At 55.0% G+C, this 25,765-nt stretch overlaps 10 protein-coding genes across 10 annotated transcripts; 4 read left to right on the top strand and 6 right to left on the bottom strand.

Moving 5' to 3' along the window:
• Positions 1–1,370: 1,370 nt before the first annotated feature.
• Positions 1,371–3,112, bottom strand: BO95DRAFT_188867 (isocitrate lyase/PEP mutase family protein). The gene is made up of 2 exons (XM_025580930.1): positions 2,618–3,112; positions 1,371–2,563 (listed from the first exon to the last, which is right to left on the bottom strand). The coding sequence occupies exons 1-2, from the start codon at positions 2,750–2,752 to the stop codon at positions 1,784–1,786; spliced, it is 915 nt and encodes a 304-aa protein (XP_025440517.1). The 5' UTR covers positions 2,753–3,112; the 3' UTR covers positions 1,371–1,783.
• Positions 2,986–4,968, top strand: hosA (histone deacetylase HOS2). Its single transcript, XM_025580931.1, has one exon. The coding sequence runs from the start codon at positions 3,473–3,475 to the stop codon at positions 4,928–4,930; it is 1,458 nt and encodes a 485-aa protein (XP_025440516.1). The 5' UTR covers positions 2,986–3,472; the 3' UTR covers positions 4,931–4,968.
• Positions 4,969–5,593: 625 nt separating this feature from the next.
• ssuA (RNA polymerase II subunit A C-terminal domain phosphatase) lies at positions 5,594–6,481 on the bottom strand (the record flags this gene model as incomplete). Its single annotated transcript, XM_025582780.1, has 2 exons — positions 5,594–5,719; positions 5,771–6,481. The coding sequence occupies 2 exons, from the start codon at positions 6,479–6,481 to the stop codon at positions 5,594–5,596; spliced, it is 837 nt and encodes a 278-aa protein (XP_025440515.1).
• A 293-nt stretch (positions 6,482–6,774) lies between these two features.
• Positions 6,775–7,211, bottom strand: BO95DRAFT_188862 (uncharacterized protein). Its single transcript, XM_025580929.1, has one exon. The coding sequence runs from the start codon at positions 7,123–7,125 to the stop codon at positions 6,901–6,903; it is 225 nt and encodes a 74-aa protein (XP_025440514.1). The 5' UTR covers positions 7,126–7,211; the 3' UTR covers positions 6,775–6,900.
• A 1,689-nt stretch (positions 7,212–8,900) lies between these two features.
• BO95DRAFT_433423 (OSBP family protein) lies at positions 8,901–10,768 on the top strand (the record flags this gene model as incomplete). Its single annotated transcript, XM_025585093.1, has 7 exons — positions 8,901–9,015; positions 9,159–9,264; positions 9,327–9,437; positions 9,506–9,784; positions 9,840–10,089; positions 10,144–10,457; positions 10,519–10,768. The coding sequence occupies 7 exons, from the start codon at positions 8,901–8,903 to the stop codon at positions 10,766–10,768; spliced, it is 1,425 nt and encodes a 474-aa protein (XP_025440513.1).
• A 484-nt stretch (positions 10,769–11,252) lies between these two features.
• Positions 11,253–14,739, bottom strand: BO95DRAFT_483523 (putative DNA excision repair protein (Rad26L)). The gene is made up of 2 exons (XM_025590296.1): positions 14,602–14,739; positions 11,253–14,556 (listed from the first exon to the last, which is right to left on the bottom strand). The coding sequence occupies exons 1-2, from the start codon at positions 14,687–14,689 to the stop codon at positions 11,486–11,488; spliced, it is 3,159 nt and encodes a 1,052-aa protein (XP_025440512.1). The 5' UTR covers positions 14,690–14,739; the 3' UTR covers positions 11,253–11,485.
• A 206-nt stretch (positions 14,740–14,945) lies between these two features.
• BO95DRAFT_417329 (exosome non-catalytic core subunit SKI6) lies at positions 14,946–16,228 on the top strand. The gene is made up of 2 exons (XM_025584411.1): positions 14,946–15,522; positions 15,599–16,228. The coding sequence occupies exons 1-2, from the start codon at positions 15,224–15,226 to the stop codon at positions 16,107–16,109; spliced, it is 810 nt and encodes a 269-aa protein (XP_025440511.1). The 5' UTR covers positions 14,946–15,223; the 3' UTR covers positions 16,110–16,228.
• A 482-nt stretch (positions 16,229–16,710) lies between these two features.
• Positions 16,711–17,625, top strand: BO95DRAFT_367237 (high-affinity Cu transporter CTR3; the record flags this gene model as incomplete). The annotated part of the gene is made up of 4 exons (XM_025582781.1): positions 16,711–16,755; positions 16,828–16,858; positions 16,936–17,443; positions 17,589–17,625. 4 exons carry the CDS (start codon positions 16,711–16,713, stop codon positions 17,623–17,625), a joined length of 621 nt encoding a protein of 206 aa, XP_025440510.1.
• A 1,234-nt stretch (positions 17,626–18,859) lies between these two features.
• Positions 18,860–20,470, bottom strand: cyp4 (peptidyl-prolyl cis-trans isomerase). The gene is made up of 5 exons (XM_025591779.1): positions 20,398–20,470; positions 19,903–20,121; positions 19,483–19,652; positions 19,297–19,403; positions 18,860–19,240 (listed from the first exon to the last, which is right to left on the bottom strand). The coding sequence occupies exons 2-5, from the start codon at positions 20,096–20,098 to the stop codon at positions 19,054–19,056; spliced, it is 660 nt and encodes a 219-aa protein (XP_025440509.1). The 5' UTR covers positions 20,099–20,121; positions 20,398–20,470; the 3' UTR covers positions 18,860–19,053.
• A 694-nt stretch (positions 20,471–21,164) lies between these two features.
• Positions 21,165–24,308, bottom strand: BO95DRAFT_188724 (putative cell polarity protein). Its single transcript, XM_025580928.1, has 3 exons — positions 22,907–24,308; positions 21,745–22,854; positions 21,165–21,690 (listed from the first exon to the last, which is right to left on the bottom strand). Exons 1-3 carry the CDS (start codon positions 24,173–24,175, stop codon positions 21,289–21,291), a joined length of 2,781 nt encoding a protein of 926 aa, XP_025440508.1. The 5' UTR covers positions 24,176–24,308; the 3' UTR covers positions 21,165–21,288.
• Positions 24,309–25,765: the final 1,457 nt, after the last annotated feature.

The following is a 25,765-nucleotide window of genomic DNA, read 5'->3' as shown; positions in this document are numbered from 1 at the left end:
AAGGCCTCGTCGTCTCCATCTCACACCAGTGATATCATGATATCTCCACGATCTCTCTCGATCCTTCCGACACGTCATAATCAATGTATCTCCCAACAGACAAGTCACTATCACACTGCTGTCGCAGACATTCGTGATTGATTAGATCTCGCGGATGGCTTCTGTCCACCACCAGGAATGCTGCTGCCCGATCTGAGGAATTCAGCCCATTCGAGCCATCGCGCACTGCTTATCGATACGTGCCTGCTGAAGAGTCACAATCTGCAGGCGCACTGCCTGCAACTTCGTCATCCCCTGCGAGACCCAGCTTCCCCCTCACCTCTCCTTCTACACTCTATTCGCAGCCAGGACAACCACCACTGTAATTTCAATGGACCACGTCAGGACCCACGAGGTTCGCCGTTGTGAATCATCGGGCAACCAACCGATGATGTCAATAGCAACGATGTGATGGATATATCGCGGGGGAGACCGATAGAGACACTGTCTAAGCCGGACTTGTGGTTGCCCATGATACAGGATGAATAGGGTGAGTGGCGTATCAATTGGACACGTACACTGCCCACACGGACTGAACAATCTCATTGCCATCTATTCTGGCCCATTCAATATCCGACTACTCCGTATTCCGTACTCTCCCCAAGCAAGTCGAGAGTCGGTGCGCTGCGGTCGTGTTGCCCCGTCGTGTTGCGGAGATGCCTACAGTGTGGACTGCCTTTGTTACGGAATGGTCGGTATTGTGACTGCCTACACGCTGGACACGAATACCCTCAGGGCCCTTCAGGGACTCCAGGGTCTGTTGCCCCTCCGTCCCTGGATGCCATCACGCAAGCCAGCCGGCGCCATAAGGACCCTGAATAGCCCCCAAATCGAAAAACACCTGAAACGAATTCCGCGGTCGGATGGCGGCTGCAGGAACAACCTCACGGCGAGCAGCGACTACAACAACATAGGCTGAGTGTTATTTCACCGTGTCTTACCAGTACGAAACAGGCCATTGGAATTGAATTGACTTGGTCGCGCCCACTGACCATAACCAAGCCCACAGTAATGTCAATCGCCACCCACCAAAGGTTGGCCCGTGAGAGAATAGAGACACCAATTTCAATGGTCGAAAACTCAGTTTATCCACCGTCCTGTGTGACCGACGTTGGTCTGGATCACTTGATTCTCGAGCCCGTGCTTGCCGAGAGTCTACTGCAGAGTACTGAGGCCAGTAAATAAACAACGTTCCCTTGGGTGGTTGCGGACTGGATGAGACGGAACCAGAGTTACTCAACTATGGAACAACTCTCGGAACCGCGAGCCTTTTTTCGGTCACTTGAGAATGACAGGATTGGGAAATCTGCCAAGTTACCTCCCCCCTAAGTCTAACACTAGACCATATCATGAATAGCATGCTGCCGAACACTCCTTTTTTTTCTGGAGTTGGGAGCCCCCAAATTTAGAGTGTTGCCTGCCTGGTTTGAGATGATGCTATTCCTGTCAAGGAGAGCGACTCGTCAGCTCTTGTGCGATCTTCCCCCTCCATCCCGTGTCAGGTGACTTGGTGTCCGGAAAGAGACTCCAAGCACTGCCGGCGGGTTGCCGGACGAACTCCAAGGTTGTTTGACTTACAGTGAGTCTAATTGACTAAGGTAGTGTTTTGGCCTTCCCAATCAAGGCACAGCATTTCACAGCAACAGTCATTTCGTTCCATAAATTTATACAATATTTACATTGACGTTGTTAACAGATCTCTAGAATACAGTAATCATGACAGACATAGCTTGAAGGCGACGATCTACTTCTGCAGCTCAACCCCTCCTTCGAAAGCAGCGCCGCCCGCCTCGGCGTCCACCTTCATACTCTCGTCGAGCCCGCAAACACGGAACAGCATCTGTGGGGTCATGTCCTTGCTCAATCCTGGGATGCCATCCCTCTTGAGCTTTTCCATCGCCTCCTGCATGGCTTTATAAGCTGGACCAATGGCTGCGAAAGGAAAGATGATAATCCGGAATCCCATCTCCTTGGCTTCCTGCGCCGTGATGTCCGGTGTCGCTCCATGCTCAACCATGTTCAAAAGCAGTGGCCACCCCGCCAGGTCCTGCACCACCTGTCGAGCCATTTCCTTAGATGTGATGCCCTCGAGGAACCCTACATCTGCCCCAGCGTCGCGCGCCGCCCGCAGTCGTGCCACACTTTCCTCGTAGCCGCGCACCTGCAGGGCATCCGTTCGCGCGATCACCACGATGTCGCTACCGATCCGCTGACGAGCCTGCACGGCGGCGCGAATTCGCGTCACATAGGTGTCTTGATCCACGAGAATCTTGCCTCCGAGATGGCCGCAGCGTTTCGTCTGAACCTGGTCCTCGATGTGAAAGGCGGCAACTCCAGAGCGCGAGTATTGTTCGGTCGTGCGAGCAACCATGATCGGGCCGCCATATCCGGTGTCTGCATCGGCAATGACGGGCGTGGTGGGGCAAAGATTGGAGATCATTTCCGCATGAGCGCGCATGTCGTTGAGGGTGCAAATACCCAGATCCGCATGGCCGTGGACGGAGGCAGCCGTACCGGCACCCGTCTATGAGAGCTTGTTAGCAGATTTGATTGTGGCTGGGCTTGCGTTGCCACTCACCATGTAGAGGGCATTGAAGCCTGCTCCGAGAGCAATGCGAGCGGAGAAACCGTCATACACTCCGGGAGCGACGACGAATGCCTCAGGGTCCGCGAGAGCCTGCCGCAGGCTTGTAGCTGCTGTTACCATAGGCATGATGATGTTGGTGGCTGTATACACGAATAGGTAGAGCAGTGTTTCAGGGAGAAAAAAAAGTCAATGACGTCGCCACTCAGACTCGGGTCTTGAGGGCGAGAGAGCTGGCTTTATAGGGCGTTAATCCATTGCCCGAATCCCAAAAGTCGCCTCGCCCATTACTCGTCTCGAGCCCCGACCGTTCTTTCGGACCCATAATTCTTCAAGGCAGAAGTAGGCTTCTAGAAAAATGTCATGGCTGCTCAACCGACATCGGCGGACGTTAGGTAATCCTTCGGCATAGTTTCGGATTTGAGAAACACAATGCCACGGGCGCTCTCGGCAGAGGCGATCGAACCGAGCATTGGCACATAAAGCTACGAATGGATGATGATTGTTTGAAGTCTTGCAAGCTGCTTGCCGATGCTTGCCGATGCTTACCGATGCATCGGTTTCGGCTCGGACAGGAAAGTTGAAGGCTTTCAATCAAGCAGCATTAATACTGGGAGTCGGGACTGTCCAGTTGGCAGGTGATTGCGGGCTTTTTCTGCCGCGATTCAACCCCAACTCCGCTCCGCTCCACTTCTCTCTCTTTCCCTCTTCTTCGCTGCATGCAATTCATTCGCCTCTGCTTTCCCTTGGGCGCAAGAATGATCTGAAACCAATCCATCGGTCTCTTTGAATCGATCCACCTCCACCTCTCATCTCCATTTCTCTGATACTTCCTCGACAACCATCTCCATGGCCCGCTCCGCCATTGTGCAGGAATACGCCCCTCCGACCTCCGCTCCCACGCTCTCCGTTGATCGCAAAGTCACCCACGAACGCCAACAAAATGGCGTCGCCCGCCCTCAAGGCTACCGCGTCTCGTGGCATGCAAATCCCGCGGTCGAACTGCATCATTTCGGACAATCGCATCCGATGAAACCCTGGCGGCTCACGCTCACGAAACAGCTGGTGATGGCCTATGGCATGCACCATGCGATGGACCTATACCTGGCGCGCCGGGCCACATACGAGGAGATGGAGGAGTTCCACACGTCCGACTATCTCGACTTTCTCCGCCAAGTGAACCCGGGAGATATGGAGAACTCGGAACAGAGCGAGAACATTGCGCGCTTCAACTTTGGGGACGACTGCCCGATCTTTGACGGCCTATACAACTACTGCTCGCTCTACGCTGGCGGCACCATCGACGCAGCCCGCAAACTGTGCAACAACCAGTCGGAGATCGCGATCAACTGGTCGGGTGGCCTCCATCACGCCAAAAAGTCCGAAGCCAGCGGCTTCTGCTACGTGAACGACATCGTCCTGGGGATCCTGCAGCTCCTCCGCCTCCACCCGCGTGTCATGTACATCGACATCGACGTGCACCACGGCGACGGCGTCGAGCAGGCCTTCTGGTCCACGGACCGGGTGCTGACCGTCTCCTTCCACAAATACGACAAGGACAACTTCTTCCCCGGCACGGGCGCGCTTGACAGCAACGGGCCGACGCACCCGCTGAACCCGGGCGCCCACCACTCGGTCAACGTGCCCCTCCACGACGGGATCGACGACGAGTCGTACATCCAGCTCTTCCGCGACGTGATCGGCTCGTGCGTGGACGTCTACCGGCCCGGCGCCATCGTGCTGCAGTGCGGCGCCGACTCGCTGGGCTGCGACCGGCTGGGCTGCTTCAACCTCAACGTCTCGGCGCACGGCGCGTGCGTCGCCTTCGTCAAGACCTTCAACCTGCCGCTGCTGGTCGTCGGCGGCGGCGGCTACACGCCGCGCAACGTCTCCCGCGCCTGGGCCCACGAGACCTCGATCCTGCTCGACGCCCAGGACGTCATCGACCCCAACATCCCCGAGACCGTCACCTTCCGCAACCACTTCGGCCCGGACTTCTCCCTGTTCCCCCCGCTCTCCGAGATGCGCAAGCTCGAGAACAAGAACCCCCGCCCCTACCTGGCTGGCCTGCTGCAGTCCATCCGCGAGCAGCTCCGCTACATCGAGGGCGCCCCCAGCGTGCAGATGAGCTTCATCCCCCCGGACATCCTGGGTCTGCGCGAGGACACGGAGAAGGAGATCGAGGAGGAAACGGCGATGATGGAGGAGGAGCGCGAGGACCGCGCCGGCGGAGGCAGCCTGGGCAAGGCCAGTCGGCGGAGGGAGCTGGAACGCGCCGCCGGCCAACGGGGGGAGCTATATCAGTAGTACCTTCTAGGTGCGACCTTCCTCTAAGTCAGTGGGTTTTGTTCTTCCGTGCTAGGGTTGTTAGCTGCATTGATTTTCATTTGTTTTCCGGTGTTAACGGTTGGGGTTTCGCTTCATGGGATGAGTGATAGCGGCGTCTCTGGGGTTTCATTGATGGGAGGCGGGCAGTGCAATATACAGCATGTGCAGTTTTTTTGCAGATACAGATAGGTTGTGATATCCTGTTATTGTTGTTGTCGTTGGGTCTTGTATGATAACTAGTTGGCGTTTGGAGACATGACATGAAAGTCAATTTAGAGCATTTATTTGGTCCATGGGGAAAGAAAGGTTCCTACTTAGAGTATGTTGTCATTCTGAAGGCCATGGTTGTTGTGGTCAGACTAAGTCGTAGCTGGGCTAGAGGGAAGTGATTGTACCGTACTGTACGGAGTACTTGGCTATGAAATGCCGACCAAGCGCTGCATGTACCGGGCCCCTGCTGTAGCCACAAAGACAAGCACTCCCCGACTTTGCGATCCCACTAGTCTCAAGAACTACAAAACTACAGTAAAGTCAAGCCATGAGTCACGGCAGGAAAGGCTCAATGGATAGGTATTATGATATGATATCACGACGCCAAGCAACGAAGCTCTATCACCCCCTCCTCTTCGTCTCCGAAAACTCCTACAACCACGCCAGAGTCCACAAGGCCGGCAAATGCGGCCATTTCTCCTGCCACGCGGCCAGGATCTCCGGCACGCGCTCATCGAAATTCCTCCTCGCCTCGCCCTGCCCATTCTCCCAGTCCGCCTCCGCCGCGGCCGCGGCCTCTGCCCCAGCGCCAGCCCCAGCCTCCGCGACGGCAGCAGCCCGCCGCTCCAGCCTAGCCGCCTCATTCAAGCGGTGGGCCAGCTCCAGAATCGCCTTGCCGCCGACCAGCGCCTCCTCATGGTTATCCTTGATGTCGACGTTGAACACATGCACGGGCCGGTTGAGCGGGCTGCCCTTGGCCATGAGGTCGTCGACGACGGCGTCCCAGCAGCGCTCCTCGCAGGTGATGATGACGTCGACGACGCCGCCCTCGGTGCCCCGCGCGCCCTTGTCCCCCTTGGCGACGTGGTCCACGCGCGGCAGCCCCGGCACCCAGTCCTGGAACCGCTCCGGCCCCCATTTCAGGTTGCGGTTCCGGTCCAGCATGTTGAGGAGGCCGTTGTACCGGTACAGCCGCTCGTCCTTGGCCATCAGCTCCTCGTACATCTGGCTGTAGCTCGTCGTGTTGAAGTGGTAGATGTTCGGCTGCGTGACCGTCGGGCCGGGCAGGCGGACGAGCGAGCCCGTGCCGAAGGAGATCACGGGGAAGGGCGACGGGGTCGCGGTGGAGAGCCGCAGGTGCGCTTCCATTGAGCGGTTCTGGTTCGAGGCGCAGACGGTGCAGAAGCGGAGTTTGTAGCTGTCTGTCTCGCTGGAGGAGGAGGTGGTGGTGGTGGTGCTGGTGCTGGGGGTTTCGGGCGCGGCGGCATTGTCGGTTGTGGTGGTTGTGTTGTTGGAGGCTGAGCGCGTGGTGACGCGCATTGGTTCTTGGTGGATTGGTTCTTGTTGTTCTTGGGGTTGTGGCTGTGGTTGTGCTTGGTGCTCATGGGGCGGTGGGGGTGGGGGTGGTGCGGAGGTTGTTGTAGTGGTGGTGGACGCAGTGCCTGCACTGGTGCTTGTTGAGGATACTAGTCGCGGGTCGTAGGCCATGATGGGCAGGGTAGGTAGGTAGTGGATAAGAAGGTAGGTAGTGAATAAGAGTAGGAAGATAAAGGTAGGTAGGAAGATGCAGTGTATCTTATGAGGCTAGCCTATCTGGTGAAGTGGGTCCACGTGGGTTTTTTCTGTTTTTACGCGTTGAGTTTCTTCAGGAGATCTGCTGTTGTTGTGGTCTGGTCGTTGTTCTCTGTCGGTCCAAATCAAGGAGGTTGAAAGATGTTTTCACTAGGGCCCTGTAATGTCTACTCACAGTCAGAATAATCCATCCGACAAGTTGTGATAATGACAAGTAGAAAAGTAACAAGCAGAATCAGGTAAAAAATGCGTATAAAAGATTTGTCCGCATAATTGGCTCGGACAGCTCCAATAAAGATAAACTCATCATGCTGCTGCAGAAAGAGGTGCAATGGGAGGGAGAAAAACACAACTGCGATATGTTGAATACATACCTCAAGGTGGCCTCTCATTATTTGTGGCTCATTTACGCAGAAAATCTACAGTTGCAGCTGCTGAAAAATAGTCCCGGGCCGCAGCCCTGAAGAATTGCGAATGGAAGGAAGTTTGCGTCCAGCGGGAAGCTTGCGACGAGGCCGCTTTTGTGCTCATCCAAGCTGACTCAGCACGCCCGGTGCTGCTAGCCCGCTTTGGGACAGCTTCCCCGTCGCGGCGGTTGTTGATCATTTCATTCAGATACTCATTGTCTCCGTACTCGTACTACAATAACTACAAGCAATGATGCTATACTATCTGTCGCCTTCATGCTCGTGAAACTCCCATGCAGTCGGCTTTTTGCCTCTGTTAAAACAGGTGTATAGAATATCGCCCACAGCAAGGGATGCAAAAAGACCCAGTCAGAAGACGGACGACTGATCCCAGAACCCTTCGCTGGTCATCTGGACCGGTGCTTTTCACGTCATGCTGCACCATCCCGAAGGAGCCTCTGGGGAGATGATCACGGGAAGGTGAGGGGAACGATGAGGCCATGCTGCCTCGGGGTTGACGAGTGTGGCTCAGGTTTGAGATACCCTCACGGCTAAGCAGCGATCGACCCCGGGCCCTCCGGACCAAGGCTATAAAACGGTCGACTATAGACGTCAATGGAACACAAGTCCATGACTCCTCCTGCAATGAGGTCGAAACTTGAAACATCTTTGGGCTGTCATTCCCAGTCACCCCCACCCCGCCAAGCCGGTCGCCCCTCTTGTTTACCAGGTGCAGCAAGCAAGCAGCCAAAGCCAAAGCAGCAGCAGCAGCAGCAGCAGCAACAGCAATCCCGGAAGTGTGCAGAAAATCCCAAGCCTTCGAATGGCCACTAGATCTAGAGAAACGTTCGTTATCCCATTTCCCCTCCAGACCCGGGATATCAACACGACCGCAATAGTAGGACCTCGTTCATCTGGAGGCGAAAAAAGACCACCAAAGAGTATAAATTGTAGCCTTGAGACAAGGCAAGGCAGACGATCAACGTCATCCGATACACATACACCGAAAGATCGCCCCTCTTCCCTCGTGAAGACGGATTTCATATAAATACAGTAGACTCTTCACCGGTGTCTCTCTGGTTCACCAGAATTTTTCAGACGAACGTCTTGAGACCGCCTCTTCTGACCTGATCGTGGCTTGTGGCGCAGAGCACCCAGCACCCTAGCGCTGTCACCATTGATTTGATTGAAATTAATTTCACCTTTTTGCTCGAACTAGATACGAAAAGGGACGAGACATACGAAAACGAGAAGGGAAGAAAAAGGGTCTAACGGAACACAATCAGTGGCAGTTCTTCACTGCCTGAGCCTGCAGCAGGAGAATCTGCTGTTCTGAATATTTATTATTTTTTTCTCCCCTTTCCCCTTCTATCTCTATTCTTTCACTCTTGGCTTGTCATCCTCAATTATAGCTTCGCTGTTGGACAAGGAAGAGAGGTCAACTTGCAAATTCACAGCCTTCTCCAAAATCCACGGATAGTCATGACCATAACCATTCCCCATATCCGACGTCGTTCGTCGGTGGCTAGTCCTACCAGTGAGTATCAGTAGTCGTGGTTGAATGTGATTGTTGCTGCCGTGGCTTTGACCCGGAGGTTGAGATCCCCTCCTTCTCTCTACCTCCTCCCCACGTCATATTTTCTCCTCCTCCCCTCCTACTCTCACACTCTTTCCCTTCTCCTCCTTTACTCTCTCCTGCTTTCCTCTCAGCCCCAACACCACTTCTTCCCCTATTGAACTGCTTCTACGCACCCTCCAATATGTCGGCTGACTGGGGCTCTTTCTTCCATTCAGGTAGCAGGTCTTCCCATGAGGAGCCGAAGCCTGAAAATGTGAGCGGGGACGATGAGATTGTCGAGCCCGATCAGGGCAACGGTACGTATGGATCAGCCCCTCTCCCCACCTCTGAAAAGAAGTTGTAGGCATGCAAAGGTGGAATCCATAGGCCTAGAATTTGGTTTACATCTATAATCTCTCGCGACAATTATGGCTTTGCTGTTGCTGACCGGCCCTGTTAGTCCTCTCCCACATTATCTCGCAGCTCCGACCGGGAGCAGATCTTAGTCGGGTCGTCCTGCCTACCTTCATCCTCGAACCCCGATCCATGCTGGAGCGCATTACAAAGTAGGTGGAGACAATATCTGTGACGAAATTGCGGTCGCTGACTCCATTGATCCTCCGATCAGTTTCATGGCACACCCCGAGACCCTGCTGCCTATGCCCGATATCGATGACCCCCTCGAACGTTTCGTCTCCGTGGTCAAGTTCTACTTGAGCGGATGGCACATCAAACCACCGTATGTCCTCCCACTCTTCGTCCCATTTGTTTCCAACGCTTCCGGACCCCGTTGACCCCCTTCCGCAGCGGTGTGAAGAAGCCGCTGAACCCGATCCTGGGCGAGACCTACACCTGCTATTGGGACTACCCCGACGGAACCCGCGGATACTATATCTCTGAACAGACCTCGCACCACCCGCCCAAGTCGAGCTACTTCTTCATGGCCCCCGAACACAACATCCGCATTGACGGCACCCTGAAGCCGCGCAGCAAGTTCCTCGGTAACTCGGCCGCCAGCATGATGGAGGGTATTGCGATCCTGCGCTTCTTGAACCGCGGCCAAGATAAGGAGAAGGGCGAACGATAGTAGGTGGTCCTCGAAAGCTCGGGAGTGGCTGGAGCTTTTCTGACATGTTCCCAGCATCCTGACGCAACCCAACATGTACGCTCGCGGTATCCTGTTCGGAAAAATGAAGTATGAGCTTGGTGACCACAGCTACGTGCGCTGCCCTGAGAACAACCTTGTCGCCGACATCGAGTTCAAGACCAAGGGCTACTTCTCAGGCAACTACAACGCTATTGGTGGAACGATCAAGAACGAGAAGACTGGTGAGGTCTACTACGAGCTGACCGGACTCTGGAACGGTGAAATGTACATCAAGGACGTGCATGTAAGTTGAGACCAGCCCCTTTCCCACCTTGAGCTGTCATTGTAACCGAAACAGACCCATAAGAAGGAGCTTCTCTTTGATGCAACCCACGCCAAGCACACTCCCCCCTTGACCCGGCCTCTTGAGCAGCAAGGCGAGCGCGAGTCCCAGCGGTTATGGCACAGCACTGTCAAGGCCATTATCGCCCGGAACCACGAGGCGGCCACGGATGAGAAGACCAAGATCGAGGACCGTCAACGGGAGGAGGCGGCCAAGCGGGTCGACGAAGGTGTCGAATGGCACCCCCGACTCTTCCGCCGGGTGCAGGGTGGGCCCAACGGCCCGGACGAGGGCGAGGAAGACTTGGACTGGATCATCAATGCGCATGTGTAAGTTGCCGGGCTTTGCGCACGTCGATCGTGGTTGGAATCGAGACTAATAATGGAGTAGTGACGCGCATAACCCTGAGCTTGCGGCCAAGCAGATTCTCGCTATCGCACCCATCCTGGACGGCCAGACGGACTCTTCCGAATATCAGATCCCCCCGCACAAGTCGCACGAACCCGTCCCCACTGACGATGTGGCTAACGGGGCGGCGCCAGTTCCGGACCAGCCCAAGCCCGAAGTCGTGGAAGCAGTTGAGCGCAAGGATTCGCGCACCAACGATATCGACGCTTACGTGGATGCGAAGGAGAATTGAGCGATCGACTTCGTCGTTAAGTCCCTTAAGAACTTCCCACCCGCAACTCGAGCAAGGGATGGTCGCACAGCGACTGGACATAGGAAGGGAACGGGTAGGGCAAGTCGGGTGTTGTGGACATACCTTCCAAAAAAAAAGACCTGCACAACAGCCTATAATTATGGTTCAACACCGGCTTGCAGGACGAGCTCACTACCGTTTCGGCGTCATACTATACTGGATACCCGATTGATTTCATAGTACGGAACATGCGTTTTCAAAGAAAAAGTTTCAACAAGAGAAGGGGAAAGGGAAAAGGGAACAGAACATAGGCCAGCCACTCTTATGTGGATACATGTCCATGTTTCGTACACATTGGGAGGAAGGCTGATGGGGTGGGGGAGGGGTGAGCAGCGACCATTTTTCCTTATTATTGTTATTTTCTTCAGCCTTCATCATAGACTTCAGCCCACTGAATGATAATATAATATTTCAATTTGCAAAACCGTAACTCATGTAGTATGTGTCTGCCTGAAAGAAAGGGGTATCGTTTGTTTGATTGTTGCTTGTAGATATTGCATATCCTGACCGACAATGCATTCCAACCCGATAGATAAATCGAAGCCTGGAAAGAGTTGTCCCCAATTACCTACCAATACCAAACCAAGGGGTAATTTAAAAATGGACAGAAGAAAACCCCCACCCAGATGCCAGCTAGTGTAAGAATCCCAAACCTGTTCAACCTCCTCTCCCATCTCCTTCACCACCACCACCACCACCACCACCCTCGGCCTTCACCTCGGCCTTCATCTCAGTAAAATTCTCCTCCCTCCGCTCAGCATACCACCGCTCTAAACACGCCCGCCGCTCCGCCTGCGTCATGCCCTCCACCACCAAAGCGAACTCGGTCGCATTCGCGAACCCGAACCGCCGCGCCATACTACAGAACTGGCGCTTCATGACCCCCCGCGGTGGGTGGAATTTATACTTAACGTAAGGCTGCTGTTGACCGGATGGCTGCGAAGACAGTAGGAGCTGCGATTGCGATTGCGGTTGGGACTGGGATTGCGAGTTGCGAGATGCGGCAGCGAAGACCCGCTTGTCGAGGGCGCGGTGGTCGTCGGCGGTGAGCTGGGCGCGGCGGCTGAGGCGTTCCTCGACCTTGGAGGAGCCGATGACTTCGTTGTTGAGGTGGGTGTATTCGACGCCGGCGTTGGCGAGGATGGCTTGGATTGGGTCGTGGCGGGGCGGGGGGTTTTGGGCTGGGTGGGCGGGGCGGGTTGATGACGGGGCGGTCTCGCCGCGGATCATGGCGGCGAGGTTGTTCATGACGGCGTCGGTGGTGGTGTCTTCGTGGGCGGGCTGGGGTGTGTTATTGAGGGGATGGTCCGGGTCATCCTCCTCCTTCGCCATCGCGGTCAGGTCAATGTCCATGACTTGGACGCCGGCGCGGCTTTCGGCGACGTTGGTCTTGTTGACGATCTCGCGGAGGACGATGTTGTCGGTGCGGTAGGCGAAGAGGTTGTCCATCCCGAAGATCTCGCCCTTCTTGTCCTTGTTCTCCTGCACGCCTTTGAAGTAGCGGCGCTCCGAGCTGGCGTTATAGCCGATGTTGGCCTGCTGCTGCTTGTAGATCTGGCGGGCGTAGACGATCTCCTCGATGGTGCCGACGGAGATGAGGCGGAAGACCTCGACGTCGCGCGACTGGCCGATGCGGTAGGCGCGGTCCTGCGCCTGCAGGTCGTGCGAAGGGTTCCAGTTGGGGTCGACGATCACCACCTTGTTGGCCGAGGTGATGTTGAGCCCCACGCCGCCGGAGCGTGTCGAGATCAGGAAGACGAACTGCCGCGGGTCCGAGTTGAACTCGTCCACCACCTTCGTGCGGTCCTCGTAACTCATCGACCCGTCCAGGTAGCTGACGTTGTAGCTGGTGTAGTGGAAGAGCATCTGCAGCATCTTGAGGAGCCGCACGCTGTGGCTGAACACCAGCACCTTGTCGCCGTTGGCGTGCCACCATTTCAGCAGCTGCCGCAGCACCTTCCACTTGCCGCAGAACTCCGGGTTGGCGAAGTTGACGATCGAGTCCCGCGAGCGGTACAGCTTCTCCCACTGCTCCGGCACCGCCAGCTCGAGCATCTCCTTGTCCTTCTCCTGTTTCTCCGCGGGATCGCCACCCTGGGGGATGAGGATGGCGAGGTGGTTGCTGAGCTTTTGGAGCACGGCGATGGCCGGGAACACGTAGCTTTGCCATTTCGCCCCAGAGGGCAGGAGCTGGTGGCAGCACCAGCCAGATTTCCTCCCGGAGCCGCAGTCACAGGGATCGGTCGATGTCTTGATGTATGTGACGATCTCGCTCTCCAGGATGTTCTCGTAGGCCGCGGCCTGCGTCTCGGTAAGCGGGCAGAAGACGACCCGGTCGACTTTCTTGGGCAATTGGTCGGCGATCAGAGTCTTCATGCGCCGGAGGAAGAACTGCGGCAGGAGATTCTCGACAAGCTTCTTGGCCGTCGTACGGGCCTTACGGAGCTCGTACACAGTGGCATCGTGCGACTGCCCGAGCTTGAGAGGCTCAGAGATCGTCTTCTTCCAGACGGTCACCGGGCCCAGTTTGCCCGGATTGCACCAGTTCAGCAGCGTCCAAAGCTCCTCGTATTTGTTCTGGATTGCGGTGCCCGTGAGGCCGATCCGACAGAGCGCGTTGATCATATTCATCGCTTTGGTCGTTTCCGACTTGCGCTCCTTGATGATATGGCACTCGTCCGCAATGACGCAATCCCAGTCCACCATGTTGACGGCATCTTTGTTGTGCAGGTAGGTGCTGTAGGTGGTGATCAGGATCTCAATTCGTCCGGACCTTGCGGCTTGGAGCGCGAGCTCCTTGCTGTCACCGTGGTAGGTATCGACCGACCACCAGCCCCAGCGGGCCAGCTCCGAGATCCAATTCTTGATCAAGGTCCCCGGACAGACGATCAGCGTCCGCGGATACCAGCAGTCTTGTCCACTGCGGCGCATCTTTCTCATGCGCTTCGCATCTCTTTCATCCCCCGTCTTCCCGTAGGCAGCCGTAAGGAAGGCGATCACCTGCACGGTCTTCCCTAAGCCCATATCGTCCCCGAGGATTCCGCCCTTCTGGTATACGAACAACTCATGTAGGAAGGCCGCGCCGTCTACTTGATATTGACGCAGCCACTGCGCGATTGGGGCGGGGATCAGTCCCAGGGAGTAAGGCAGCGTGATATCCTTGTAGTGATTACACGGCCTCAGATGCTCAAAGGCCGGCTTCTCCTGCAGGAATTCAAGCCGCTCGTCGTCTGAGAATTCGACCTGGTCGTAGCTGGGAGGCAACTTCAACCCCGACGCCTTGAGATGTTCCATCCGGCGGTCGAACTGCACTCGACGCCTCTGCAAGTAGTCGGGGAGGGTGTATTCCATCAACTCATCCTCGGAGGAATACTCTGCGCCATACTCTCTCAGCGGCCGCCGCGGCTTGGCCTTTGCATTCGATTTCGGAAGTCGGCCAACGAAGGAGCTGGTGGTGGGAGGTCCGAGTTTCAGAGGCTTGTTGACGTTGCTTTTCCGCGCGCTCGTGGACTGCCGCTTGCGTTTGAGGGACTTCCGGTTCTTGAACTCCTCGTAGGCGGCCGCGCCCTCGTTGAACGAGGATGATGCATTGTCGCTGTCACTGTCGCCGGCGAGGTCCACGACGGCGACGGGGGTTTTAGTTTCAGGAGGCGAGGACCGCTGCTTGATCGGTGTGCGGGTGCTCGTCGAGGGACGAGGTGTTCTGTCGCCTGCGATCGAGGTTTGACCTGCATTCACAAGGTGAGAGAGACGCCAGGTTAATTATCCCGAACAAAATGCGAGACATACGAGCGAGAGCAAGGCGGGCAGAGGGACGTGGGGTGTCAAGGTCATCGTCATCTGTGCCGATTGTAGTGGCATCCGAGTCCCCTGGCTCCCATCCTGAGCCCATGTTGAGGCCGACTGCCAGATAAATGAGTTATTACCGACATGAAAATGCAGGTTGAAAGAAGGGCGGCCTGGTAGTTGGAGAAGCCGCAGTGCGGAGACGCGAGACGGCGGAGGATGGCAGTCACTGGACGGTCATTGGGTTGGCCGGCTTCCCGATTGGGCAACGAGCTGATCACACTCGAATAATTCGGCGCCGAAAAGTCAACCTCTGCAACCTCAATCCCATCGCCAATTTCACCCTTCACTGCCCTACGCGCGCCCTCAGATATCACTCTCGAGACCTACTCTTGGAAGGAACTTCATCCTTGCACGGTTATTACGCCGATTTCCCAATCTCAACTGTGCCCCTCCGTCGCAGCCACAAAAGTCGAATTACACGTTGGTGCGGGGAGCAAAATCGGACTTTCGCAAGTCGCTCTTCCCATCTCTCTCTCCCCGCCGTCGCAACCCACACAGAAATAGACGACGCCATTGAGCATACACACACACACACACACAACCAAAATGCCTCTCGACACGTCTACCACATACCCGCTCACCAAATTACGCCTGGATGGCCGACGCTGGAACGAGCTGCGGCTCCTTCAGGCCCAGATTTCCACCAACCCCGCCAGTTCGGGCTCGTCATACCTCGCCATGGGCAACACGGCGATCATCTGCTCGGTCCACGGGCCAGCCGAGGGCCGTCGTGGGGATGCCTCCGGCGGCTCAGCGGGCTCCTCCGGGGCGGTCGTCGAGGTGGATGTGAACGTCGCCGGGTTCGCGGGGGTGGATCGGAAACGCAGGGCGGGAGGAAGTGACAAGTAAGGAGTCCCTACGGAGGATATATTTATACAACATATCAGCGTTGCTAACTCGTTTTCTTCTATCTGTGTATAGACAATCCTCGCGCATCGGGACCATCCTACGCTCCGCCTTCCAGTCGCACCTGCACACCTACCTCTACCCGCACAGCACGATCAGCATCCACGTCTCGGTGCTGTCGGCGGACGGCTCCCTGCTGGCGGCGGCCGTCAACGCCTGCACGCTGGCCCTGGTGGACGCGGGGATCCCCATGCCGGGGCTTCTGTGCGCCTGCACGGCCGGCATGAGCGGCAGCGCGTCCACGCCCCGCGACCCCAACAACGACTTCCTGGACCCCCTGCTGGACCTGTCCCTGCCGGAGGAGCAGGAGCTGCCGTTCCTGACGGTGGGGACGACGACGACGGTGCCGGTCGGGGAGGCGGCGATGATCCACGATGACGAGGACGAGATGAAGGTGTCGATGTTGACGATGGACTCCAAGGTGCACTGCTCGTATGTGGAGACCATGCTGGCGGTGGGCATCGACGGGTGCAAGCAGATCCGGGAGATTCTGGAGGGGGTGATCAAGAAGTCGGCTCGCCGGTGATTTTGTGTTTGTTTTGTTTTGTATTTGGTTGTGTTGCGATGAAAAAGCATGGCAGGCGAAATATTCGTGTATATACCCCGTGAAATGAATGCCATGGGCGGTGTTAGGTGTGTTTCTTGGAGACTCCAGTACGCGTTCTTTCTGCATTGCAAATTCTTTCATTTGATGTTGTGGACGGTCGTGGTCTGAGAGGGCCCGGGGGTGGGGAGTGCATAAATCTGCTCAATTCTGCGCGCGGTGCATCTTCCCCATTGGCCGGGCCAGGGGGGGTAGCGAGTGGGCATCGTGTTGCCAAAGTCTTGGAATCTGCGCAGGATGATCGAGTTTCTATTGCTATGGTTGATGGATCAGACAATGGGTTGGGCTCGCGGTGAGCTGCGTGGGTGGTTTGGGTCAAACTGGCTATATCAACCTTTGAAACGCCGCTGTCTCCAGGACATACGATCTGATCATCCTCTCCGTCTTGGTACCCAGACAATCCATCGTCAATATGGATATGCCCACATCCACATCTACAACTATGGACATGATAATGACCATGACCATGACCACGTCGCCGACCACCACCGCCGCCATGGGCAGTAGCACCGCATCCTCCAGCATGGACTTGGACATGGACATGGGCTCCTCCAGCTGCCAGATCTCCGTAAGGACCCCCAAATCCCCTTTCTCCTCTGCCGATATCGAACACCATCAATACTAAGAATAAGCTACCCAGATGCTCTGGAACTGGACCACCATCGACGCATGTACGCCTTCCCCAAGCCCAATCCAACCCAACCCTAACCCATCCCTCCCCCCCCAAAACACTAAGAACCAAAAACAGGCTTCCTCTCCAAAACCTGGCACATAACCACCAAAAGCATGTTCGCCGGCACCTGCCTCGGCACCATCTGCCTAGTGGTGTGCCTGGAGTTCCTGCGTCGCGTCGCGCGAGAGTACGATGCTTTCCTCGTCCGGCGGGCCCGTCTGCGGTATCAGTTTCTGGTGAATCTTGATTCCCCCGAGGGCGAGATGCACACAGCGCCGCCGTCGGCTTCGGCTTCGACTTCTCGGTGTAAGGATGCTGCTGCTGCTACCACAGTAAGAACAGCAGCAGCAGCGGCAGCAGCTACTATTCCAGCGGGCGCAGCACCACCACCACCCTACCGCCCAACCCTACCCGAGCAACTCGTCCGAGCAACCCTGCACATGCTGCAGTTCGCCGTGGCGTACTTCGTCATGTTGCTGGCGATGTACTTCAACGGGTACATCATCATCTGTATCATCGTGGGGGCGTTTTTGGGGGCGTTGGTGTTTTCGTGGGAGGTGATGGGGTCTGGGGATGGGGTGGGGTATGCTTTTTCTCTTTCTGCTTCCTTCGGAGTATCATTCTCTCGTTCTTTGCTTGTGGTGTTCCGTGTCGGGGTTCTTTGATTGGAAGGGGGAAGCGGGGGAAAGGGGAAGGGGGGCTTTGGCTGACTTGATATTTTGTCCCAGGAACGATGCTACGGCCGTGACGAAGTGCTGTGGTTAGAAGATACCGGGCATCAGTTGTTGCGGGGTGGGTCTCGGTATACTGGAGATGATCGGGGTTGAGACGGTCTGCGATGCAAATACATTAGCTTACCCGCATTCAACACTACGAGGTTAAGAGAGATGAGGATGGGTTTTCCATCCTGGACCATGGAGAGGGAGGTACAGTTCAGGAACGGAGGAGGAGCTGGATTCAGGATTCAGTATTGCAGGGTCCGGAAATAGCCTGCCACAACTACTACCACTACTACTACTACTACTACAGCCCCAGCATAGATCTCCACTACCGTCAATCCATGTACACCGTAGAGTAGAGTAGAGTAGAGTAGAGTAGTAGGATATCAAAGACAACAGAATAACCCGTTTGTCTAGTACACTACACCACTGCACTACAATCAGAGCCCAAACCCGTCAAAGATAGCATAGAATCCCACCAAGGCAGGTAACTAAGTTAAGGTACTTTGTGCAAGCAATTGTGCTCAAACCAACGATACACAACCCAATCCTACAACCTCCATTCATCCTCTGCCCCCTCAAAAAAAACCCCCCTAAATAGAATCCGATACAATCTAAAAGCCATTCAGAACCAACTAACCAACAAACTAAACCAAACCGTAGTACACTCACGACTTCTACCTCCAGACATCGCACCCTACAGATAGATCTACTTCCAACACCTCTACTTACCAGTCAACGACTGAAAAGCACTAGAGCTACCGCTTAACACCACATCAACTGAAATGCTATAGTACAGGACATACTAATCACTAATCTTCTGGAAAGCGAGTTATGCGCACCACAACGCAAAAAAAAAAAAAAAAAAAAAAAAAAAAGCAGCCGGCCTTGCAGACACACATGCAGATACACCTGCAGTTGCAATTGCAGTTGCAGGGTCACTCAAAATGTCATGTTCACGCTGTGTCCAGTTGTCGGAACCAGACGGCAATGGCGCCTCCGTCCGGGTACGTACTCAGTAAGTCAAAAAATTACCCCGCTATCCCAAGCGGGGTCAACTCGGATCTTACTCTAAGTTGAAAGTTTGCCACTCGACCGAAATGCCCAGGTCGGTTCGCCCTTCTCTCTCAACCCGCGGTACTGACTTCATCATGGCGTAACGCAAGAATTCGATTTCTCCTGCTCAGTGACTGCAATGACGATTCGCATTGGGACTGCATTCTAGTATGTTTTATGCGCGCAGCAAATAGTCGAGTCGTGGTCTTATAACTACGAGCATTGACAACCAAAGGGAACATATGCAGAGTTCAATATGGACACTCTAGATTACAGCGTACCAGATAGGAAAAGTGGGAAGCAAATAGATGAGAGAGAAAAAGAAAGAAAGAAAGAGTCCTATTGGTCCACCTTACTCATTCTTCTTTTTCCCCCTCCGTATCACATATTTTTGGCTCGTTAAATGGCTAAAAACTGCTTACAACTCACCACTGTTGATGATCGTGGGCTTGACGGCGGAGCGGACAGCACCAGAGCCGCTGCCGAGGGCCTCGAGCTCCTTGACGACCTGCATGGACGCCTCGTCAGCAACCTCGCCGAAGACGACGTGCTTGCCATCGAGCCAAGAGGTGACAACGGTGGTGATGAAGAACTGGGAGCCGTTGCTGTTGATTTGGAAGTTAGCGGGAGCTGCTCCCTCTGTTTTAACAAAAGAACTTACGTGTGGGGACCAGCGTTGGCCATGGAGAGGAGACCGGGGCGGTTGTGCTTGTAGATGAAGTTCTCATCGGCAAACTTCTCGCCGTAGATGGAGCGACCACCAGTACCCTGGATGATGAATGAGTTAGTCGGGATGCTTGTTGCTCCTCAACCAGGGCCAATTGAAGAACCAGTGAGAGACACTTACGTTGTGGCGGGTGAAGTCACCACCCTGGAGCATGAACTGGGGGATGATACGGTGGAAGGTAGAGCCCTTGTAGCCCTCACCCTTGGGACGCGTGCAGAGCTCACGGAAGTTGCGAGCAGTCTTGGGGACGTCCTTCTCGTAGAGGTTGAAGTTGATGCGGCCAACCTTGGCTGGAGAGTCGGAGGAAAAAGATCATGTCAGTCAGAGATTCCCTTGCCATTGGAAGACTCTATTCAAAGAAAGAGGGGAGAGATGAAGCATGTCCTAGCCTCCTCTCACCCCGTCACCGAATCCCAAAGAGGGGTAAGAAAAGGCTGCTCCTCTGCCTCTCCCTCTCTCTCTTCAGGCAACAGCAGCAGTAGCAGGAGCTGGAGAGGCAAAAATCGAAAAAAAAAGACGAGAATCAAAATCAAGACTTACGGGCGCTGGAGCCCACAGGGGCGTACTCGACTTCGAAGAAGGCCTTGGTGTTTCCAGACATGGCTGCGGATGTTTGATGGAAAGAACGAAGAGAGAGGAAAGAAGGGGAGTTGCAAACGGGGATGGAGAAGAGGGGACGAGAAGCGAAGGACGAGCAAGGTGGGGTTATTGTTGACCTCAGGCTTCGGGAGAACATTGTTGCTGGAGGGGCAGTCCGCACTATACCGCATCAGGATCAGCTCGATGCACACTGGAAGGCTTCGTCCACCCACAGCCACCAGCTGTGCAGTCTTCCCGCTTGGTCATTCGTGGAGCCTCAGGCTGCCAACCCAGGCTAACAGGGCGAGCTGGTCAGCAGCCCCCAACCGCCGCTGTCGGACCTCTTCCATCCACTTCCATGGAGAGACGCGCGCGCCTCATCATCGAGTCTCATCCGCTGAGCAGCACTCACGACCAATTGGGATCGGGCAGAACAGGGGATGGAGGTGCACTTACAGAAATTCAAGCTTACAAGATGATTAAAGATGGTGCAATGGCTGCTGGTGTGGAGAGGAAAGGGAAATCAAGCTCAAGGGGAAGATATCGGACCGGCGAAGAAAATATTCCAGCCAGCTCCCCAAAAGAGTATGGCCTCGGATTAAGTAATACCACCTCAGCTCAGCTCAGCTTAGGCCGGCCGGAGCTCCCCCAACCTGGTTCCAGCCACCCAGCATTCTCGCCCCAGAATCCCTCGGGAGACACAGCAGCCACGTGATCAGCCCCCTCGACTACAGTTAAACCATAGCAGTACTGACTTGTGATACCATCGTTATTGACAAGATATCTGCAATATTCTGGACAAGGCTATTCAAATCTAGAAACACATAATCCAAACAGAAGATTTGAAAGACTGACCGCTGCATCAACAACTGATCAGCCGTTCCTGTGCATATCAAATCACAGGTAGACCACGAAGGGCCATCGAAGATGAAGACAAAGGTCACATCGCTAATAGAGGAAAGTGTACATGGAACGATGATAAGAAGAACAGCGAAAAAAGAGGTGGGGTTCGCGGGGCGAGAAGTCTTGTACCCAACACCGAGAACGAAAGTAAAAGAAGTCATAAAAGCTCCTCCAGGTATCAACGTCTCATTCCGCATGGTTACTCATTGTCATGCACAGTATATGCAGAAAGATACCGCCATGATTAGCAGTTAAAGTATCATCATCGCTTGCGTGATGGCAAACAGACGATCAGGAAAAGTCGGGGAAATATGTAGGAGAAGTGAAGAAATAAGGTACAACATGTCTCGCCATAGACATGAATTTGAAGTGGCGGGTAGAAGATATCGAGCATTGAACAACAACAATATTCAAAGTCATGCCGAGCTCATCGGATCGGCCGTACTACCGAAAGTCATCTTCCTCATCGTCTAGTTCATGAGGGTCTAGCTGATGAACAAGCTCTTTGGTCTCCCGAGCGATCTCAAAGGCAATGGGCGGAAGTTTGTTGGTGATGGCGCGGAGCTCGGCGAAATCAGAGACCCCTTCGCCCTCGGCGGCGGTGCCTGTCAGCCGGTCCCGGTGCTGTTCCAAGGTCTGGATGATGGAGCCGGCACGTTGACGCAGAGTGGGACTGACTTCAGGACCACTGATGTAGTGCTGCGTGGAGGAGTTTACCTGGGACACCACGGAAGAAATGGCAGAGATATGGGTGCTGATGGTGTTGAGGCCTTGTTCAGAGCGAATGCTAGCAACAAGAGCCTGGATCGACTGAACGAGTCCGTCCGTTTGATCCTCGAGGTAGTACTATATTCCAAGTTAGAATCCGCCTACAGGGGCGCCAAGAGTGGATGCACCCACCTTGAGTTCATGGAGCTCGTGGTCCACAGACTTCACGGGATACATTGTATGCATTCCTGCATTCATACCGGGCGAGGCAACTTCGTGCTCAGCAGGAGCGCTCATGGCACTGTAAACGGAATCGTTACGGCTGAGCCGACCCTGGCTGGGCGCCACACTGAAATAGTCGGGGGACTTCATCTGGGCGACTTGCGCTTCGTCGTTCTCGTCATCGTTCAATTCGTCTGCCGGAGTAGGCCGAATTTTCACGATGCGGATCAGCCCAATAACTGCAGATGACAAATGCGAAGCTGCAGCATCCAGGAGAGAAAGCGGGGAGAGTCCACCGGAGCTGGCGAAATTCTTGGTCGCAGTAATCATGTTGTTTGCAGTGGCAGATACTTTGCGGGTGGCCTTGGCACTCAGCGCGGAGAGCTCCTCGTTGCTCTCTTTGCGCAACTCTACATCGTGAAGGACGTGGCGCACGGCAACAACGACGGCTTTGATCTGCTGCATGACCAACTGAGGGTCATCCTCCCGCGCTATGCGCAGCAGTTCGTCGATGGAGATCTGGAATTTGGTCACATGCACATCCATGACGAGGCCCCTCTCCTGGATAAATTCGTTGTCCTTCACGACGCTCGCGGCATCTGCGCGCAATTCCGACATGCCGATGGATGAGGTGCGCTGTCGTAGTTGAGTCTTCGCTTTGGCGTACCGTGCCTTCCATTGTTTTACCTCCTCTTCCAGTCGATGGACCTCCGTCGTAAGCCGCTCTTCCTGCTCCCACTTGGTATGGCTCTGTTCCGATAAGGCCCTCATCTCCACGAGGAACCCTGCTGCCTCCCGCCTGACTTCTTCGGTCACCCTTTGTTGCTCTTGCAGCTCCGTCTGCAAGCTTTGGTGCTTGATTTCAAGGTTACTGAATTTGGCCTGCAACTCAGCATCACCCGTGCTCTGCCGCGAAACCTGATCGATCTGACTGCGCAGTTCCATCTCGATATCCTGCTGTTCAGTCCGGACCTTTTCGAGTTCTTGCTGAAGGGAGTGGTTCAGGTCTTCGGCCTGCGTTATTTTGCTCTCCAAGTCCGACTTGATATCCTCCCACTCTTGGCGTTCTGCAACACTGATCTGTTCCACCTGGTTAGCTAGAATGGACTTTGACCGCGGCGAGCCAATATACCTGTGATTTGTCTTGTTCTTCCTGATATCTTGAAAGCTCCTCGTCTTTCGTTTTGACCAACTCTTCCAGCATGCCCAATTTGCTCTGGTCTTCCTCGTAATTTGAAAGCTCCTGATCCCTCAATTTGAGCAGCTCCTCTAGCTTTGTCACCTTTTCTTGGAGGAAAGACACCTGCGACTGGGTCTCGGCCAGCATTTTGCGGTCACCATCTCCTAAAGTTGTCCCGGTCCCTCTCCTACTGTTGAGAACCACATCCAGGGCAAACGCATCACTGCGCGCATCGTAGTCGTCTTCCGTACCCGCCGCCTCGTCATCATCCTCCACCATGGTACTTTTATTGGGAACAATTGTGTTGCTCTGGAACGACTTCGCCGTGGGGCCATCTCCGTTCATGCTAGGCGGTGGGCCTCCTAAGGAACCCTGGCGTGGGGGGTAACGCATCGGACTCGGAGGCGGCATCGCCCCCGGGGGATACCGTGGGGGTCCCCGGTTCTGTGAATTGCGGCCCCCGGGGCCCGGCGGAGGAAACCCATTGGGCGGAAAGCCGGTGGGAGTGGGAGGAGGGCGTCCGCGAAAGCTCGGGGCGGGACTGACGGCGCGACTGGTATCTCGGGCTGGGAACTGCGGAAACCGACGCTCGAGTTCCGTGTACACATCCGTCGCAAGATCTCTGAACCGTTGGTGTTGCAGCGAAGCCAGCTTCTTCCGTGCCTGATTGCGCTTCTCGTGGAACTCCTTTCGCGGGGTGAGGAACGGAGGGATATCGGGACGAGGGGGCCGGGAGGGCGATGGCATTGCCTGCTGTCGTCGGAGTAGTTCATCGTAGACGTCCGTACTGAGCTCGTGGAACTGGGTGGGCGAGAGTCGCAGCAGCTTGTCGCGAGCTTTGTTCGATTTGCTATTTAGGCGATCTTCCCGATACGGACCTTGGAGAAACCGGCGCAGAGCGACGTAGTGTTGGCCCAGGACTTCCTCCAGCCGCTTCTGCCGCTTGGTGCGGTCGGGCAAGGTCCCATCGCTCGATCGCGCGGCCACGGAGCTCGGCGGAGACGGGTTGCCAGCATCGCTCAGCGGGCCCGAGGAGCCATTTGGGATTCCCTCCACCGTCGACGAGCCACTGGGGACGCCTGATGTTGGCGGTGTCGCGAGATTGCTGCGTGTCGAAAAAGTCGGGGAAAAGGGCGGGTCGGTTTTATTGTATTGGTTAATCCCGGACCAGTCACTCCCATCCACAGAGACAGGCGACATGGTCCCTGAGTGACCGTTCATAGGTCAAAGTGATTTTGGTCACTGAGCGGCTCGAGAAGACCGGGGGGTGCAACTATGCATGCGAGGATGTGCGACGGGCGGAACTGCGGCACCCGGGCCATCGACCAGGCTCGATGGAGGGTTTAGCAGAGGAGTGGAGTTGCAAGAAGAGATCGCTTGTTGTAAATTGTCGGCCAGACTCAAAAGAAAGAGCTTGACGCAAAGGCCAGTTCTGTGACTCTGGAGGGGGTGGTAAGAGGAAGAGTTCAGCAGCGACAATAGGAGACTCAGTAAAGACGAGCCGGTACGGGGGGGGGGGGGGGGAAGTAGTTTCTCGGCCAAGTCGGCACGGGCACCAATAATGGAGAAGAGACGACCAGCAAAGATGAAGTAAACAATGAGAACAGGAAAGGTCGGATTAGGATCAGATTAAAGCCGGGCAAATTAAGCCACCGGGGAAAAAGTCGCAGCCACCAGGAGGAACCTTGGAAAACAGCCTCAAGGAGAAATAGTCCATGGGTGGAGGAAGAGGAAGAAGAAGAGTGGTGTGGTAAGAGTGAAATTAGCAGTGAATGGAGTTAGTGAGTGTTGAGCCACCGAAAGACAGAAAGTGGACTGAACTGTGGACTGAACTTAGTCTAGCCGGAAGATTAATGACTGCGGCAAAGCATAAGAAGCACCAGCCCAGCCGCAGGTGTTTTTACGAATACGGAGGATACTCAACAGGTAAGGTACCACAAAAAGGGGTATCGTATGGTTCAGTCCGTTCAGTCCACAATGTCTGCCTAGTTCTTGAGCTGTGCACTCTTACCGGTGCTTCAGTAGCAGTCCGATCTCAGTTTCGACCACGCCGACGTTGTGACAGGCACAGACTCTTTCCCCTTCTCTCTCTTTCTCAATCCTTCCTTTGCAACTTGAGCAGTCAGAAATGATGCGGAGTAGCTGTTTGACTGTCTCAGATTGACCCCAGATAGACCAGATAGACACCCGCCAGACTGATAAGAGCCCCGATCGTCCGTTGACTACTGGTCCTCCTCTCTCTATAAATGTGGTGCAGTACAATCTGAGTACTGTACTTCGAACGCGGCGTCAACACTCCAGGTGCAAAGGCGATCATCTCCAGTCACATCCTCCTCGACTAAAAATAAATGCTTCATCATCCCAGCTAATGCAGGTACGAAACTACGAATACACCGTAGTGCGTCCGTCCAGGAATTCATGATTTCCTTCTTACCATGAAATACCAATATACGATACGATGACTGACTGGACCGACACATTGAACTCCACTCCTCCGCCCGGAACTGATCGATCGGTTCTAAACTGACGCACACCGTGTGGCGGTGGCTGCTGGTGCTGCTGGTGCTGCTGCTCCCAGCACCTGCCGAACAGCCACTGCATAATTCAAGACACACTTCTACATTCACCCACCCATCAACCTCTTCGCTACCAACCCCTTAAGTTAGACTCTACGGAAACAAAACAAGCATTTCCTGCCCCCGTATCCCTCCCATCAATGTCAAAACCCACCCTCTTGAGGCTGGTGTCCCTCTCCCTCCAGGGATGACCAGTGACAAGCCCAGTGTCGATTGAAAGGGAAAAAAAAAAAAA

The sequence above is a fragment of the Aspergillus brunneoviolaceus genome, assembly GCF_003184695.1.
Source record: "Aspergillus brunneoviolaceus CBS 621.78 unplaced genomic scaffold BO95scaffold_48, whole genome shotgun sequence".
Classification (NCBI taxonomy): Eukaryota; Fungi; Ascomycota; class Eurotiomycetes; order Eurotiales; family Aspergillaceae; genus Aspergillus; species Aspergillus brunneoviolaceus.
This window is presented reverse-complemented; position numbering and strand designations above follow the sequence as displayed.